This window comes from Chlorocebus sabaeus, chromosome X (genome assembly GCF_047675955.1).
Source record: "Chlorocebus sabaeus isolate Y175 chromosome X, mChlSab1.0.hap1, whole genome shotgun sequence".
In the NCBI taxonomy this organism is placed as follows: domain Eukaryota; kingdom Metazoa; phylum Chordata; class Mammalia; order Primates; family Cercopithecidae; genus Chlorocebus; species Chlorocebus sabaeus.
The window spans coordinates 79,136,068-79,154,053 of NC_132933.1; the positions used below are offsets into that span (position 1 = coordinate 79,136,068).

The window sequence follows — 17,986 nt, forward strand, 5'->3', positions numbered from 1 at the left end:
AATATAATTTTAAAAAACTCAGATATTTTTTGAATGTTTTATCTATAATGAATTTAAGACTTGTGGTCATATGCACATTTTCCCCAAAATTATTCAAAGTGTAGAGAGATATGATAGTAATCCTTACTTATGAAACACACATGGAATGTTTATTATTAAATATATACTACATCTTGGAAGTTTGGATAAATTTAATATTCTTTTCAATATTAATTATGCAAAATTGATCACATTGGCTATATGTGAATTTATGTCTTATGACTAAGATTGTATAGCTTTCAGTTAAAACAAAAATTAGAACCTTACAGTTTCTTCACTAAAAGTTAAATGTCAGCCAAAAAAAAAAAAGCCATTAATAGGAATCCAGAATGCAGATGTCAACTCCTATTGTATGCAAGTTTTGACAAGATTACATTTAGAAACATTTTGTTCAACAGCAGCTTTCCCCACCACCACATGCTATGGTTTGTGCCTATGTTAAATGATTAAGGTTGTACAATGTTTTCATTTTAGCATACTAACTGAAACTTTTCTAAGATCTAAATGATTGTTAGCTTTCAAGATATTTTAGGTTGGCTACAAATCTAAAGAAGATAGAAGAAAACCTCTATATTTCAATGGACAAAAGTTCTGGCTGAGAAGAAAAAAAGAAGGAATAGTTGACAAATGAGAAACACAGGAAAATGGTACATTTAGAATGAATCAAAAAATAATTAAAAACAACCTCATACTTACATACTCCATCATATTGCTAGTTTCACATTTCCTCTTAGTCAACTTCCAGTGCAAAGCAAGCTAAGAAAGTATAGTCTTGTTAAGAATTTTTATATTAACTTAAACTAATTACAACCTATACATTTGAATAAATCACTGAAAACAATCCAGGAAAAGTACAGGATACAAAACAGAGCACTTAAAAATACCTTGTAAAGAATATATATTAAAAATTGAGTATTAGTTCTCTAATCCATTCCTTTGTGGCCTAAAAAATTCCCATTTTGTATTTATTTTTCAATTTAATACTGCAAATACATGAATGGGGCACTTATTTGCTTAAAATTTCTTACCTTGTGATATAATCTGTTATTTTCCCATTCTATTAACTTCTGAATTGATCTTCTGGTCTAAGAAAAATGATCAAGACTTTGTTACAAGATGACCTGAAGAGTTACGTAAACTATGTGCATCTATATTTTTCTGCCTACTTGTAATATTCCATTACTTTCTCCTTGTTTTTCTATTAGAAATGAGAAATAAGCAATATAAGTGGCAGAAAGTGCTAAAAAGGAGTAAAATTTTGAATGACTATTATAAGATTATCTACCTATCAATCAATCAATCAATCAATCATATTTTTATATATGCTTTCTAAAATGAAATATGTATGAATTTCTTTGTGTTGTGAGGCCATTCACTGGACTACTGTGAAAACCTAAACAATATACTAACTTGAGACAGTAGTTCATTTACGAATTTAATCTAGATTTTCACACAACTGTCATAAGATTGCTTTAAATAATCATCTAATGCCAAGCTAATCTAATTTCTCATGGAAAGTTTTCCTACCACAGCTCCTGGCACAATACCTGTCATATAGCATTCAGTCAAGGTCTACAGGCTGAATAAAGCAAGCCAACATATATCAGAATTTCCACTGAAAAGAACATGTTAAAAACAGCCAGTGGAAAAACTTATACTTACAAAAATATAAATCAGAGAAGCAGTAATGTAGCAAAGAGGGGGACAGAGACTGAGTTGCTTCATTTAGAATCTGTATATTTTGTAGGGAGTACAAAATGTTAAAAAAACTTTTCAAAACATTAAAATAAAAGATGACACCTGCCTAGCTCATCATAGATATTGCCAATACCAGTGTGCTCTACCTGAGAACTAATGGACCCACCCACTGGCTCACTGCAGACACCGCCAGGACCTACGTGCTCCTCCCAGGGCCCCAGGGACTATCTGGTTTGGGAGACTGAGGAGCAAACTTCTTGGCCCACTGGGACCTGCATGCCCTGAATGAGGGCCTGAGGACTGGCCCACCCAGGGCCTGCTGCCACCACTTTTTACACCTGCATGGCCCACCCATGGTCCAAAGGCTGACATACTCAGGGCAAGCCAATGCCAGTGCCCACATGCACTATCTGGGGGTTTGAGGACCAGTCTACTTGGCACTGCTGTCCCAAACAAAGCCTTACCACAGCCTCCACAATCAACTGAAGCCTGAGCCACTAAGGAACTCAAAGACACTGCTGAAACTGATTACAGCCAAAGTAATTAAAAGAGACTACACTGTGCTGCCCATGCAGAACCAAAGCCAAAGCACCTTACCCAACCAACATTATAGATACATCTACAGGAAAAACTCTTTCCCTATGGGAACTACTCCACACAAATGAATGAAGTGGCAATTATAGTAGATGTGGATATCAATGTAAGGACAAACAACAACAATAGCAACAACAATAAAGAAAACAAACAAACAAAACCTCCAAAAGGACACAATAATTTTCGAGCAACAGACTCCAAAGAAAATTAAATTTATGAAGTGCCTGAAAAGGCATTAAAAATGATCTTAAGAAAACTGATATATAAGAAAACAAAATAAACAAGATTTACAACTCAGGAAAGCAATTAATAATCTAGATGAGAAACCCAACAAAGATATCATTAAAAAGAACAAAACAGAAATTCTAGAACTGAAGAATTCAATGAATGAAATTAAAAATACAATAGAAAGCTTCAACAATAGACAAGCAAAAGACAATTTCTGAACTTGAAGAGAAGTCTTTTGAAATAACCTAGGCAGGAAAAAAAAGATAAAAGGAAAAAGAATAAAGAAAGCCTCTGTGACACCATCAAGCAAACAAATTTTTGACTTGTGGGAGTTCTAGAAGAGAAGAGATGGATAAAAAACATATTCAATGAAACAATAACTGAAAACGTCCCAAGTCTTGGAAGAGATATAGACATCCAAATACAGAAAGCTCAAAGACTCCAAAAGAGATTCAACTGAAAAGGTCATTTTCAAGGCACATCATAGTCAAACTGTTAAAGTCAGAATCAGAATTCTAAAAACAGCAAGAGAAATGCAGCAAGTCACATATAAGGGAATTCACATCAACTAACAGGAGATTTCTCAGCAGAAACCTTCCAGGCCAGGAGAGACTAGACAGATCATCTGAACAGAGAATTAAAAAACAAACATCAGACTTAAACTGCACTATAGACCAAACAGACCTAATAGACATTTACAAAACATTTCATCCAACAATTGCAGGATATACATTCTTCTCATCAGCACATGGAACATTTTCCATGACAAAAAACATGTTAAGTAAAAAACTATCTCAAATGGAAGAAAATCAAAATCATATCAAGTATCTTCTCAGACCACCATAGAACAAAACCAGAAATCAATAACAAGAGAAATTTGGAAACTGTGCCAATACATGGAAATTAAATAATGTGCTCCTGAAAGACCACTAGGTCAATAAAGAAATTAAGGAGAAAATAAAGTTTCCAAAAACAAATAAAAAGGAAAAGCAACGTACCAAAACCTATAAGATACAGCAAAAGCAATACTAAGAAAGATTTATAGCAATAAATACCTACATCAAAACAGTAGATTTGAAAAAAAGAATATAATGATGTACCTCAAGGAACTAGAAAAGCAAGAACCAACCAAAACTAAAATTCATAGAAGGAAAAAATAATATAGATCAAAGCAGAAAAAAAATAGAGACTAAAAAATATGAAAGATAAATGAAAGAAAAAGTTGGTTCTTGAAAAGATAAAGTAGATAAACCATTAGCTAGACCAAGGGAAAAAGAGAAAAGCCAAATAAAGGGAGAGGGGCCAAGATGGCCAATTAGAAGCAGCTGTGGTCCACCACTCTCAAGGAGAGGAATGAAAGGGGTGAGTGAATATAGCACCTTCAACTGAAATATCTAGGTTCTCATGTTAGGACTGATTAGAGAAGTAACTCGACACACAGAGAACAAAAGCAGGGTGGGGCAATGGCCCACCTGGGAGTGACATGGAGCCAAGAGAAACCTGCCTCCAGCCCTAGGAAGCAGTGAGTGACTGTGTGACCCTGGGAAACCCTGCTTCTCTCAGGGATCTTTGCAACCCATGGGTCAGGAGATCTCCTTGTGAGCCCATGCCACCAGAGCCTTGGGTCCGATACAGAGCTGTATGGAGTCTAGGGGAGCAGCTACTCCGGCATGCACAGAGACCCAAGAGCTTTGCATACTCTGGTCCGGAGATCCCCAATGAATGTGTCTGCAACTCAGGCAAGACAGGAGGTCTGCATATACGCCTAGGAAGGCGGTAGAGTCCAGGGAGCAAGAGGCATGTTCTGCAGGCCCCATTTCCACCTCACCTCACAAAATAATAACGACTTGGAATCCTAGTCAGCCTCAGGCAACAGGGAGAGGGACAGGTTCTACCTCTGCTATTTGGTCGACTTAGCTGTTCTAGCCCGTGGGCTTTGTAGAATCCAAATGGTCTGGAGGAGAAAGGGGTCCCCCAGCAATGCAGCACAGTGGCTTGGCCAGATCGTCACCAGACTGCTTCTTTAAGTGGGACCAAATCCATTCTTCCACACTGGGCAGGACCTCCCAGCCGGATCCTCCAGCCACGCCTGCAGGCACCTACTAGGGATAGAGCTCTGATCTCTCTCTGAGACATAGTGTGGCAGGGGATGGGCAGGGGTGGAGGAGGAGGGTCACCACCTGGATTGGTTGGACAACTCAGCAGTTCCACCATGTGGGCTTAGAGTCCAAACAATACAGATGAGGAAAGGTCCCCTGAGTAGTGCAACATAGTGGCTTTCCCAGATTGTAGCCAAACTGCTTCTTTAGGCAGGGCACTGATCCATTCCTTCTCACTGGGCAGAACCTCCCAGCAGGACCTTTCAGCCATGCCTGCTGGCACCTATTAGGGGCAGAGCTCTGATCTCTCCCTGGGATGGAGTGCCTGGGAGAGAGAAGGGCCACCACCTGGGTTGGTTGGTCACTCAGCTGTTCCAGCCTGCTAGCTTTGGAGAGTCCAAGCGCACAGGGGCAGACGTGGTTCCCCACTATGACACAGCTGTTCTGTTGAGGCACAACCAGACTGCTTCTTTAAGTGGGACCCTGATCCACTCCTCCTCTTAAGGTGTGTCCTCCCAGTTGGAACCTCTGGCCACCCCTCCCCGCTCCGTTCCCTGGGATGGAATGCCTGAGGGGCAAGGCAGGCTGCCAACTTGGCTGTTTGGGCTTATCAGTTGGTCCAGCCTGTGGGCCATGAAAAGCCCAAACTGATCAGGGGCTGAAGGGATAACCAACACAGCACAGAAGCTCTACCAAAATGCAGCCAGAATGGTTCTTTAAGTGGGTGCCTGATCTTATTCCTCCTGACTGGGAGACACCACCAAATGGGTCTCCAGTCACCTCCTACAGGCATGTTCAGGCTGGCAAAAGGTCAGTACTGCCCTGGAATGGAGCTTCCAGAGGAATAGGCTGACTGCCATCTTTTCTGTTTTGCAGTCTTCACTAGTGATACCTTCAGGTATGAGAAAAACTGAGGCAACTAAGGTACCAGAGCAGACCCTCAGCAAACTGCAGCAGCCCTATGGAACAGAGGCCAGACTGTCAGAAGAAAAACAAAGAGAAAACAACAATAAAAAAAAATACAAAAACTCTATCCAAAGGTCAGCAACCTCCAAAATCAAAGGTAGATAAGCCCACAAAGATGAGAAAGAACAAAAAAATGCTAAAAACTCAAAAATCCAGAGTGCCCCTGTTCCTACAAATGACCACAACACCTCTCCACCAAGGGCTCAGAACTAGGCTGAGGCTGAGATAGCTGAAATGACAGAAGTAGGCTTAAGAAGGTGGGTAATAATGAACTTCGCTGAGCTAAAGGAGCATGTTGTAACCCAATGCAAAGAAGCTAAGAATCATGATAAAACAATACAGGAGCTGACAGCCAAAATAGCCAGTTTAGAGAGAAAAATAACTGATATATTAGACCTGAAAAACATACTACAAGAACTTCACAATACAATCACAAGTATTAATGGCAAAGTAGACCAAACAGAGGAAAGAATGTCAGAGCTGGAAGACTATCTTTCTGAAATAAGCCAGAAAGATGACAATACAGATAAAAGACTGAAAAGAAATGAACAAAACCTCTGAGAAATATGGAATTACATAAAGAGACCGAATCTATGACTGATTTGGGTACCTGAAAGAAACTGGGAGATTGGAACCAAATTGGAAAACATACTTGAGGATATCATCCAAGAGAACTTCCCCAAACTAGCTAGACAGGCCAACATTCAAATTCAAGAAATGCAGAGAAACTCAGTAAGATATTCCATGAGATCATCCCCAATGCATGATCATCAGATTCTCCAAGGTCGAAATGAGAGAAAAAATGTTAAGGGTAGCCAGAGAGAAAGGCCAAGTCACATACAAGGGGAAGCCCATGAGACTAAAAGCAGACCGCTCAGTGAAAAACCCTACAAGCCAGAAGAAATCGGGGGCTAACAGTCAACATTCTTAAAGAATTTCCAACCCCCAAATTCATGTCCAGCCAAACTAAGCTTCATAAGCAAAAGAGAAATAAAATCCTTTTCAGACAAGCAGATGCTGAGGGAATTTGTTACCACCAGACCTCCCCTGCAAGAACTCCTGAAGGAAGCACTAAATATGGAAAGGAAAAACTGTCAGCAGTCACTACAAAAACATACTTAAGTACACAGACCAGTGACACAATGAAGCAATCACATAAACAAGTTTGCAAAATAAACAGTTAGCATCATGATGAAAAAAATCAAATCCATACATAACAACACTAACCTTAAATGTAAATGGCTAAATGCCCCAATTAAAAGACACAGAATGACAAGCTGGATAAAGAACAAAGACATATTGGTATGCTGTCTTCAAAAGACCCATCCTACATGCAAAGACAAAAATATGCTACAAATAAAGGGAAGGAAGAAAATTTACCAAACAATTGAAAAGCAGAAAAAAGCAGGGGTTGCAATCCTAGTTTCTGAAAAACCAAACTTTAAACCAACAAAGATCAAAAAAGACAAAAGAGGGCATTACATAATGGTAAAGGGTTCAATTCAACAAGAAGAGTTAACTACCTAAATATATATGCAACCAATACAATAGCACCCAGATTCATAAAGCAAGTTTTTAGAGACTTTCAAAAGGCTTAGACTCCCACGCAATAATAGTGAAAGACTTTAACACCCCACTGACAATATTAGACAGATCATTGCGATAGAAGATTAACAGACATTCAGGACTTAAACTCAGCTCTGGATCAAGTGGACCTGATAGATATCTAAGAACTTTCCACTCCAAAACAACAGAACATACATTCTTCTCATCGCCAAATGGTACTTACTCTAAAATTGATCGCATAATTGGAAGTAAAACACTCCTCAGCAAATGCAAAAGAACAGAAATCATAATAGTCTTTCAGAGCACAGGACAATCAAATTAGAACACAAGATTAAGAAATTCCCTCAAAACCACTGTGATGGTTATTACTGAGTGTCAACTTGGTTGGACTGAAGGATACAAAGTATTGATCCTAGGTGTGTCTGTGATGGTGTTGCCAAAAGAAATTAACATTTGAGTCAGTGGGCTGGGGAAGGCAGATTCACCCTTAATCTGGTGGGCACAATCTAATCACCTGCCAATAAATATAAAGCAGGCAGAAAAATGCGAAAAGGAGAGACTGGCCTAGCCTCCCAGCCTACATCTTTCTCCCATGCTGGATGCTTCCTACCCTTGAACATTGGACTCCAAATTCTTCTGTTTGGGACTCGGACTGTCTCTCCTTCCTCCTCAGCTTACAGACTGTGGGACCTTGTGATTGTGTAAGTTAATATGTAATAAACTCCCCAATACAACCAAACAACTGCATCGAAACTGAACAATGTGCTCCTAAATGACCCTTGTGTACATAATGAAATTAAGGCAGATGTAGGAGATTGGTCATGGGGGTGGGAGAAATTATAGGAAAAACACAAACCTTCTTGGAAGGCCGGGAGGTTTTACAAAAGCTTTGAAAGATAATTTGGCTGAAGGCAGCCAAATTCTCTTATGTGGTGCCTGAGTGCAAAACGTAGAAAAAAAGGAAGTGTAAAGGAATTGATCTAGATAAGTTAGTTTACTTAGGCCTCAGAACCTGGTCTTTAATCATTTGTGTGCAGGACTGCTCTCTCCAGGGGGGCGGCCATGTTAATTACCCACAAGTGTGTTGACTCAAAGCCTCTGTCATTAAATCTGTACTAAATAAATGCCTGCAGCACTGGCTTGTCAGGACTGTGGCTGCTGGGACTCTTTATGGTGCCCTCCTTGGTGGGCACTCCAGTCCCCTAGCCATGCAGCCAGGCAAAAAACCTGTGTCTGCATACATTTTTTCATCTGTCGCTCTGCCACGGTCTGCCGGTCAGACCCAGCAGCTGGTGCCCTATGTGAGAAATAACTGCAACGGATCGCAATGGAACCCTTGAAAACGAAGGTGAAGAGACTGCACAGTCAGTAAGTCATTGGTGCCTGCTTGGGATTTGCAAGTTTGAGGAAATTGTTCAGGCTAGGGTGTCACCATAGGACAACAGTTATCAGCTCAAGAGCAACAGTATATAAAAGTATTGAAACAGCTGCTTAAAGCTAGGGGAGCCTCGGTTTCGCAGGTTCAATTAAGGGACCTAATGCAAACTGTTGTTTCCCATAACCCATGGTTCCCGGAAGAAGGTACGCTAGATGTAGAACTCTTGGAACAAGTGAAGAGAAATCTTCAAGAACATCATGCACAAGGGCAATGGGTCCCAGTCACATCTCTAATGGTATGGGCTTTAGTAAGGGCTGCTTTGGTCCCGCTATACACAGAAGAGCCTAAAAGGGGGAGGGAAGAGGAACCATCACCTACCTTTCCACCTCCATCTCCCTCAGCCTTGCCGTTTCTGGGCAAAAATAACAAAGAGGAAATGGAAGTTTTGCCTGAGCCCCCTCCTCCAATAAATTGGAAAAAAGACAAGGGATACACTACAGCTATGGGACCCTGTCTTAGGCAAGTGGCATTAGAAGGGGAGCTCTTGGCCTGCCTGTTAATACAAAATTGACAAGGCGAAAAGGTATATGAAACCATTTGTTTTAACATGTATAAAAAGATTAAAAAAAGCATTAAAGCAAGCAGAGTCGCTAGACCATTTACGAAAGGAATAACTGAGGTGATGGCAGACAACTTCTGTATGAGCCCATGGGACTAATCAGTGCTAGCTAAAACAACTTTGGAGCCCAGTCAGTACCTCCTCTGTAGGGCAGAATATGATGAATTGTGCGAACAACAAGCCAACAGAATCAAGTGGCTGGGCAAGACACAACCACTGCTATGCTCCAGGGGAGGGGTCCCCATGCCGATGATCAACAACAACTAAATTGTGATCCCCCGGTCTACACACAAGTGTCTTTGTGTGATCTCAGGGCTTGGGACTGAATTCCCCAAAGTGGAGTTCAACAGGCATTTTTTTGTAAATGTTCGACAAGGGCCACAGGAGCCATTTGTTGAATTTATCAATTGGTTAACCCAGGCAATTAAGAGATGAATTAGTCACGCCCAGGTCACTGATATATTATTATTGCAATTGGTTTATGAAAATGCTAACATCGACTGCCAGCAAGCAATGCAGGCAATCAGAGGACAGGCAGCCACAGTCGGGGAACTTATACGAGCATGTCAACTGGTGGGGACTGAAACACACAAAACCAAAATATTGGCTATGGCATTAAGGCCTCCTAAAGTGAAAAAGGAGAGAAATCCAAATTGTTTTCTATGTGGAGAGCAAGGTCATATGAAGTAGGAATGCCCCAATAATAGAGACTAAGGTTAACTCAGGAAAGAACTCCCTTCTATATGCCCGTGATATAAAAAGGGGAAACATTGGGCAAATCAATGCAGGTCCAAATTGATAAAAACAGCAACCCCATAAGTAATCAGGTGGGAAACTTCATGAGGGACTGGCCCCAGGCCCTGCTCCAAATTGGGGCAATGCCAGTGGCTTTCCTCTGTCAGATGAAAAGCCCACAGTCCTCTCTCTCAGAGCTGCCACCACTGGGAGCACAGGACTGGACTTACTCTGCCCCAAAGAATTAAGGCTAAAAGAAGACGACTTTAAAAGGGTTGCAACCGGGATCTTGGGCCCACTGCCTCTGGGAACTGTGGGATTAGTCCTAGGGCAATCACACCTATCCAGTAAAGTAATTAATGTGCTCACCAGGGTAGTGATTATCAAGGTGAGATATTAGTTATGATGGAATGTAAAGGTCTGCATATTCTTCCCCCTGGATCAAAGATAGCTCAGTTAATACTCTTACCGTACTGGGTCCCCAACGCCCAGGGAAAAGAAAGGGGAAAGGGAAGTTTTGGAAGCACGGGAGCCACAGGAGTATATTTGAACCAATTAATCACTGATCAGAGACCCATGATTACCTTAAAATTTGGAAATAAAAATTTTACTGGCTTATTGGACACGGGGTGGGCATTTCAATAATTAGTTATCAAAACTGAACAGAAACTTGGCCTTGGGTCACTCAGAAACAAAAAATTGTCAGTGTTGGGGAAGCACACACTGCCAAGCGAGCACATGCCCCCTAACATGTTGCAATTCAGAGGGAAGACAGGCAGTTATACAACCTCTAATCATGCCCATCCCTGTTAATCTTTGGGGAACGGGACCTATTAGCCCAATGCGGGAGTCACTTTGCAGACCCCTTTCTAATAATGGCCACTGTTATTATCCCTCCCCCACCCGACATGGCTCTCTCAAGATCCAATTTGGGTAGAACAGTGGCTTTTAAAGGGAGAGAAATTACAAAGAGCCCATGAATTAGTTGAGCAATTAAAAGCTGGCCATATAGAACAATCAAACAGCCCTTGGAATTTGCCCATTTTCGTCATTTCCCAAAAGTCTGCTAAATGGAGACTTTTGCATGACCTGTGGGCTATCAATGCTAATTTGCAACCTATGGGACCCCTTCAACAGGGTCTCCCTTCCCCCATGGTGATTCCTCAAGATTGGCCTATAGTTGTTACTGACTTAAAAGACTGTTTTTATACTATTCCCCTTCCAAAAAAGGACAGAGAAAAATTTGCATTTACAATACCAGCTATCAATAATGAAAGGCTAGCTCACCAATTTCATTGGAAAGTGCTTCCTCAAGGAATGCTGAACAATCCTACCATGTGTCAGTATCATGTAAATCAAGCTTTGCTCCCCAATAGAAAATAATTTCCTAATTGCACAATTATTCATTTTATGGATGATATTCTACTAGCAGCCCCAATGAGCCAGTACTTTTAAGTTTATATGCCTCTATCATAAAGAATGCACAGTTAAGAGGTTTAATCATAGCACCTGAAAAAGTACAAATGTTCTCTCCTTGGAAATATCTCAGGTACATACTAACTTCCTGGTCAGTAAGAACCCAAAAGGTTAAATTAAATACTAGCAACTTGCACATCTTAAATGATAATCAGAAATTACTAGGTGATATTAACTGACTTCACCCCACCTTGGTCAAAACTACCGATAAGTTACAAAACCTGTTTTCTATCTTAAAGGGTGATGCTGCCCTAGACTCTCCAAGGTATTTAACTCCTGCAGCAAAAAGGGAAATAGAAGAAATAGAGCAAGTTATTTCTCACAGGCAACTAGATCGCATAACATCCACAATACTCAGTTCAGTTGTTTGTTTTTCCCACTAAACATTCCCCAACAGGGTTAACAGGACAGATGCCCCCAGGGCTGAGCTTTCTAGAATGGGTTTTTTGCTCACATACCAGGACTAAATCACCCTCTCCCTATATCCAACTAGTTAGTAAAGTCATCTATTCAGGTGGCAGATGATGCAGTCAGTTGCTAGGTTATGACCCTGATGTCATCAGAATTCCTTTAAGTAAAAAGCGATTCGAAGCAATAAGAAGCAGTATTGCCCTTATCGATGTCATCAGAATTCCTTTAAGTAAAAAGCAATTCGAAGCAATAAGAAGCAGTGTTGCCCTTATCGATGTCATCAGAATTCCTTTAAGTAAAAAGCAATTCGAAGCAATAAGAAGCAGTATTGCCCTTATCTTTAGACCTGCAAATAGCACTTTCTGATTACACAGGCCATATAGAGAATGCCCTTCCTGCTGATAAACTACTTCAGTTCTTATCTCATACTTCTGTGGTTGTGCCTACCAAAATATTTCACTCCCCCATACCTAACGCTTTAACACTGTTTACATGGCTCTGGTAAACATAGAAAAGTGGCTGTTTGGTGGAGACTGCATAATTCTCTCACTCATTCTGGATTTACTAGCACTCAGAGAGCTGAAGTGGGAGCCCTGGAAACTTTTTCTGCTCAGCCCATCAATATTGTTAGTGACTCTGCTTATTCTGTTTATTTACTGCAGAACCTTGAAACAGCCCTCATGAAGTCCACTCTGGAGCCCACCCTGTGCGCACTTTTTCTTCAACTTCAGCAACTGCTAGATTAATGTACACATTCTACTTTTATCACACATATTCGAGCCCACAGCTCACTGCCTAACCCATTGGCTTATGGCAATGATCAGGCAGACCTACAAGTTATGACATTACTGTTTGATCAAGCCACCCAACTGCATCAACTTTTCCAGCAAAATTGGAGAAACTTAACAATTTCAACTTACCCAGAGACTTGCTAAATAAATTATCCTGCAATGCTCAGATTGCCAGCTCACAGGCATGTCCCCTCCTTCAAGAGGTGTTAACCCTAGAGGACTAGAACCTAATCAGTTATGGCAAACAGATGTTACACACATCCCTGAATTTGGAAAACTAAGATATGTACATGTATCTGTTGATACCAATTCTCAATTAATTAGCACTCATGCCTTTCCTGGAGAGTCCACCTGACATATCATTAAACATCTTCTTTTAACTTTTGCCTTTATGGGGCAGCCCACAAAAATTAAAACTGACAATGGTATGGCTTATGCCAGCTCACAATTTCAACAATTTTGTCACACATGGAACATCCAACATCCCACAAGCATCCTGTATAACTCCCAAGGACAGGCCATAGTAGAACGTACCCATGCCACCCTTAAAAATATGCTCAAAAAACAAAAAAGGGGGAATATGAGTAAGGACCCTGCAACACCACTAGCACAAGCCTTATTTACCCTTAATTTCTTAAATTTAAATGAATTTCAATCAGCTATAGAAAAGCACTTTGCTAAAACCTCTCAAGACATAAAACCCACAGTTTTATGGAAAGATGTAAACAGTAATGTATGGTGTGGTCCAAATAATTTGTTAATGTGGGGAAGAGGATATGCTTGTGTTCACACCCCCTCAGGTCCTCTTTGGATTCCAGCATGATGCATCAAACCATACCATGGCGTGGCTAGGACCCAACCCAGTACCAGAAATGAAGAAAATGACCGTGCAGGACCTGCAGCCCCAGATGATGCAGCTTCCTTGGACGACACAAGCCCTGGACATTACCTGGAGGATGCTGAAGAAGACAACTCTGGAGGTTGAGCGAATCCTGCTCTGGACACAAGACACCATTTACTCCAGATAATTTGTTCCTTGCTATGCTCTCTGTCGTACACTGCAACTTGCATAGGGTATTAATCCTTTTTATGCTCTTGCTTTGTCTGCAACCTGTACCTGCTACACTCTATTGGGCTCATATCTTGCATCCACCTTTCTTCTGCCCCATCACCTGGGCAGACACCCACTTCCCAGCCTCTAATAATGTAACTGCTTGGCTGGAGGAATAGATTTACCCCCAGTGGGGTCCCTCATTAATGGCACACATTGGACTAAGGTGCCAGGTAACACTACATATCACTCCACTATCCTCCTACTGTGTGTAAGTTATAAAAGTTCTAACCCTTACTGTGTACCTGCCCAAACACAATTATGGCTACATCATGGCAAAGGAAATACCTTAATAGTCTTAGTTATAGGTAGCCTCAAACTGGGCAATGCCACCAATGCCACTTTCCCCAGCATTCCTCCCTGTGCTACAGAGCAAAGCCAAGAAAGTAATGGATTCCACTTGGCTGGGATGTCTATCACGGGGCACAAGCCCGTAGCCTCCAGTTAGGCAATTATAACGTCTTTAACTGGAGCTCCCACAGCCCTTTCAGGGTGATCATACTGATGTCCCCATCTACCATGGCATCACTGACAGTTTCGTAGCCATGGCCTGCTCCCCTATAATTTGGGCCAATAGTGGGGTGCGGTATCCCAAATCCCAACTAGAGTCTATGCCACTCCAAGACACTTTATGGTGCCTCGGACATCTCAGCACCTCCCTTAAAACCTGGCATGGGACATATCATAATTCCAGCCACAATTACACTATGACCATTTTTCATAATCACACTGATCAGTACCTGATTTGCACTATCCATCCACATGTTTTCCTTATGGGAATCAATATTTCCATTACATCCCAAAACTCCACGTTTGTGACCTGAGTGCAGGGACAGGCTTGGTTCGCCTCTTGTATCACTAATTACAATATACCTAATTTAAATTACAAGTGTCATGGTATTAAGGAGACAATCTAAGGCATTTCTACCAGTCAATTTGACACACGATTGGCAAGGTTCCTCTGCTCTTACCACCTTAGAAAGTGCCCTGTCCCAGGTCAGACACAAAAGATTCATAGTTACACTTATAGCCTTTATAGTCTCTGCCATAGTCATTCTAGCAATTGCTAGTGTTGCTGTAGCATCTATTACTGAATCACTACAAACAGCTACTTTTGTAGATAATTTGGCCAGGAATGTGTCTAATGAATGTCTCTTACAGCAGGGTATATATAGATCAAAAGATCCTTGCACATCTGAAAGCCCTTGAAATATGTGCCTTGAAATAACGTGGTGGAGTGACAAGATACGCTGGCATTCCAACAGCAATTAAACTGTGACTGGGGGCTTAAGCACATCTGTGTCACCTCTCTACCTTGGAATCAATCAATACATAGTTGAGATGAGGTGAAACAACACCTCTGGGGAACATTTCATGGTAATTTAACAGCAGATGTAAAGCAACTTAAAACTAAAATTCTAGAATCCCTAAATGCCATAGATCTATACACTCAAAAAACAGTCAAATGGAAGGGTGTGCAAGAACATCTCTCCTGGATAGACCCTTACTCCTGGGGGTCACTCCTTGATTTGAAAAGAATGTTGCTAATTATACTCATGTTTGTCTTATGTTACTTGAAAATTGTAGGATGCAAAGCTGGAATATGAGTTATAACTGCTGTGCCGGACAAACCTGTTGCTGCACACATCTGCACTCATCAATCAACAAAACCTGATGCAAAAAAAAAAAAAAAAAAAAAAAAAGAAAGAAAGAAAGAAAAGGGGAAGATATAGGACATCATTCAGGGTGGTGGGAGAAATTATAGGAAAAACACAAACCTTCTTGGAAGGCCGGGAGGTTTTGCAAAACCTTTGAAAGATAATTTGACAGAAGGCAACCAAATTCTCTTATCTGGAGCCTGAGATAATTGATCTAGATAAGTTAGTTTACTTAGGCCTTGGAACCTGGACTTTAATCATTTGCATGCAGCAGTGCTCTCTCCAGGGAGGTGACCATGTTAATTACCCACAAGTGTGTTGACTCAAAGTCTTTGTCATTAAATCTATACTAAATAAATCCCTGCAGCACTGGCTTATCAGGGCTGCAGCTGCTGGGACTCTTTATGGCACCCTCCTCAGTATCTGTGGGTGGCCTGGTCCCCTAGCCACTCGGCCAGGCAAAAAACCTGTGTCTGCATAAATTTTTTCATCCATTGCTTGGCCAGGGTCTGCCAGTCAGACCTGGCAGACAGAAATCAAGAAGCTCTTTAAACAAATGAGAACAAAGATAAAATGTACCAGAATCTCTGGGATGCAGCTAAAGCAGTGTTAAGAGGGAAATTTATAGCACTAAATGACACATCAAAATGCTAGAAAGACCTCAAGTTAGCAACCTAACATCACAACAAAAATAACTAGAGAACCAAGAACAAACATATGCCAAATTTAGTAGCAGATAAGAAATATGCAAGATCAGAGTAGAACTGAAAGAGATAGAGACACACACACAAAAAAAACCTTCAAAAAACAAATCCAGAAGCTGGATTTTTTTTTTTTAAATAATAAAACAGAGTGCTACCTAGACTAATAAAGAAGAAAAGAGAGAAGATTATCAAGTAAACACAATCAGAAGATAAAGAAAATAACACCACTGACCACACAGAAATATAACCAACCATCAGAGAATACTATAAATAAATACCTCTATACACACAAATTAGAAAATAAAGAAATGGATATTTTCCTTGGCACATACACCCTCCCAGGACTGAACCAGGAAGAAAGTAAATCCCTGAATAGACCAATAATGAGTTCTGAAATTGCGGCAGTAATAGCCTATCAACCAAAAAAAAAAAAAAAAAAAAAACCCAGGACCAGCATTCACAGCTGAATTCTAGCAGAGGTACAGAGAAGAGCTGGTACCATTCCTACTAAAACTATTCCAATAAATTGAAAAGGAGAGACTCCTCCCTAATTAATTCTATGAAGCCAGCATCATCCTAATACCCCAAAATGGCAGAGATACAACAACAACAAAAAAACCTTCAGGCCAATACCCTTGATGACTCCAATGCAAAAATCCTCAACAAAATACTGGCAATCCAAATCCAGCAGCACATTAAAAGGCTTATCGACCATGATCAAGTTGTCTTTCTCCCTGGAATACAAGGTTGCTTCAACATACACAAATCAAAAAATGTGATTCATCACATAAACAGAAGTAAAGAAAAAAACCACATAATTATCTCAATAGACGCAAAAAGGCCTTCAATAAAATTCAACATCCTTTCATGTTTAAAACTCTCAATAACCTTGATATCGAAGGAATATACCTCAAAATAATAAGAGCCATAAATGAAAAACCTACAGCCAACATCATACTGAATGAGCAAAAGCTGGAAGCATTCTCCTTGCAAATTGGTAAAACACAGGAATCAACCCAAATGTCCATCAGTGACAGATTGGATTAAGAAAATGTGGCACATATACACCATGGAATACTATGCAGCCATAAAAAAGGATGAGTTTGTGTCCTTTGTAGGGACATGGATGCAGCTGGAAACCATCATTCTTAGCAAACTATCACAAGAACAGAAAACCAAACACCGCATGTTCTCACTCGTAGGTGGGAACTGAACAATGAGATCACTTGGACTCGGGAAGGGGAACATCACACACCGGGGCCTATCATGGGGAGGGGGGAGGGGGGAGGGATTGCATTGGGAGTTATACCTGATGTAAATGACGAGTTGATGGGTGCAGCACACCAACATGGCACAAGTATCCATATGTAGCAAACCTGCACGTTGTGCACATGTACCCTACAACTTGAAGTTTAATAATAATAAATAAATTTAAAAAAAAAAAAAAAAAAAAGAAAGCTCTCTCACCATTCCTATTCAACATAGTATTGGAAGTTCTGACTAGGGCAATTAGGCAAGAAAAAGAAATAAAGTATATTCAAATAGGAAGAGAGGAAGTTAAACTATCTTTATTTGCAGTTGACCTGATTGTATATCTAAAACACCCCAGTGTCTCAGCCCAAAAGCTTCTTAAGTTGATAAGCAACTTCAGGAATATTACAAGATACAAAATCAATGTGCAAAAATCACTGGCATTCCTATACACCAACAACAGGCAAGTCAAGAGCCAAATCATGAATGAACTCCCATTCACAACTGCCACAATAAGAATATAAAATATGGCCAGGTGTGGTGGCTCACACCTCTAATCCCAGCATTTTGGAAGGCCAAGGCGGGCAGATCACAAGGTCGGGGATCAAGACCATCCTGGCTGACACGGTGAAACCCTGTCTCTACTAAGAAAATAGAAAAAC

General features: G+C 40.7%; 1 protein-coding gene across 2 annotated transcripts in view; it reads right to left on the bottom strand.

Annotated features, from left to right (window-relative positions):
- CHIC1 (cysteine rich hydrophobic domain 1) overlaps window positions 1-17,986 on the bottom strand; it is a 123,064-nt gene that overhangs the window by 6,691 nt on the left and 98,387 nt on the right. Inside the window, exons 4-5 of one of the 2 annotated variants that reach the window (XM_007992090.3) lie at window positions 1,068-1,124; window positions 736-795 (exon numbers count right to left, since the gene is read on the bottom strand). In XM_007992090.3, coding sequence (XP_007990281.1) covers window positions 736-795; window positions 1,068-1,124 — 117 coding nt within the window. The remainder of the gene's footprint in view (window positions 1-735; window positions 796-1,067; window positions 1,125-17,986) is intronic. The other variant, XM_007992091.3, reaches the window with a different exon arrangement.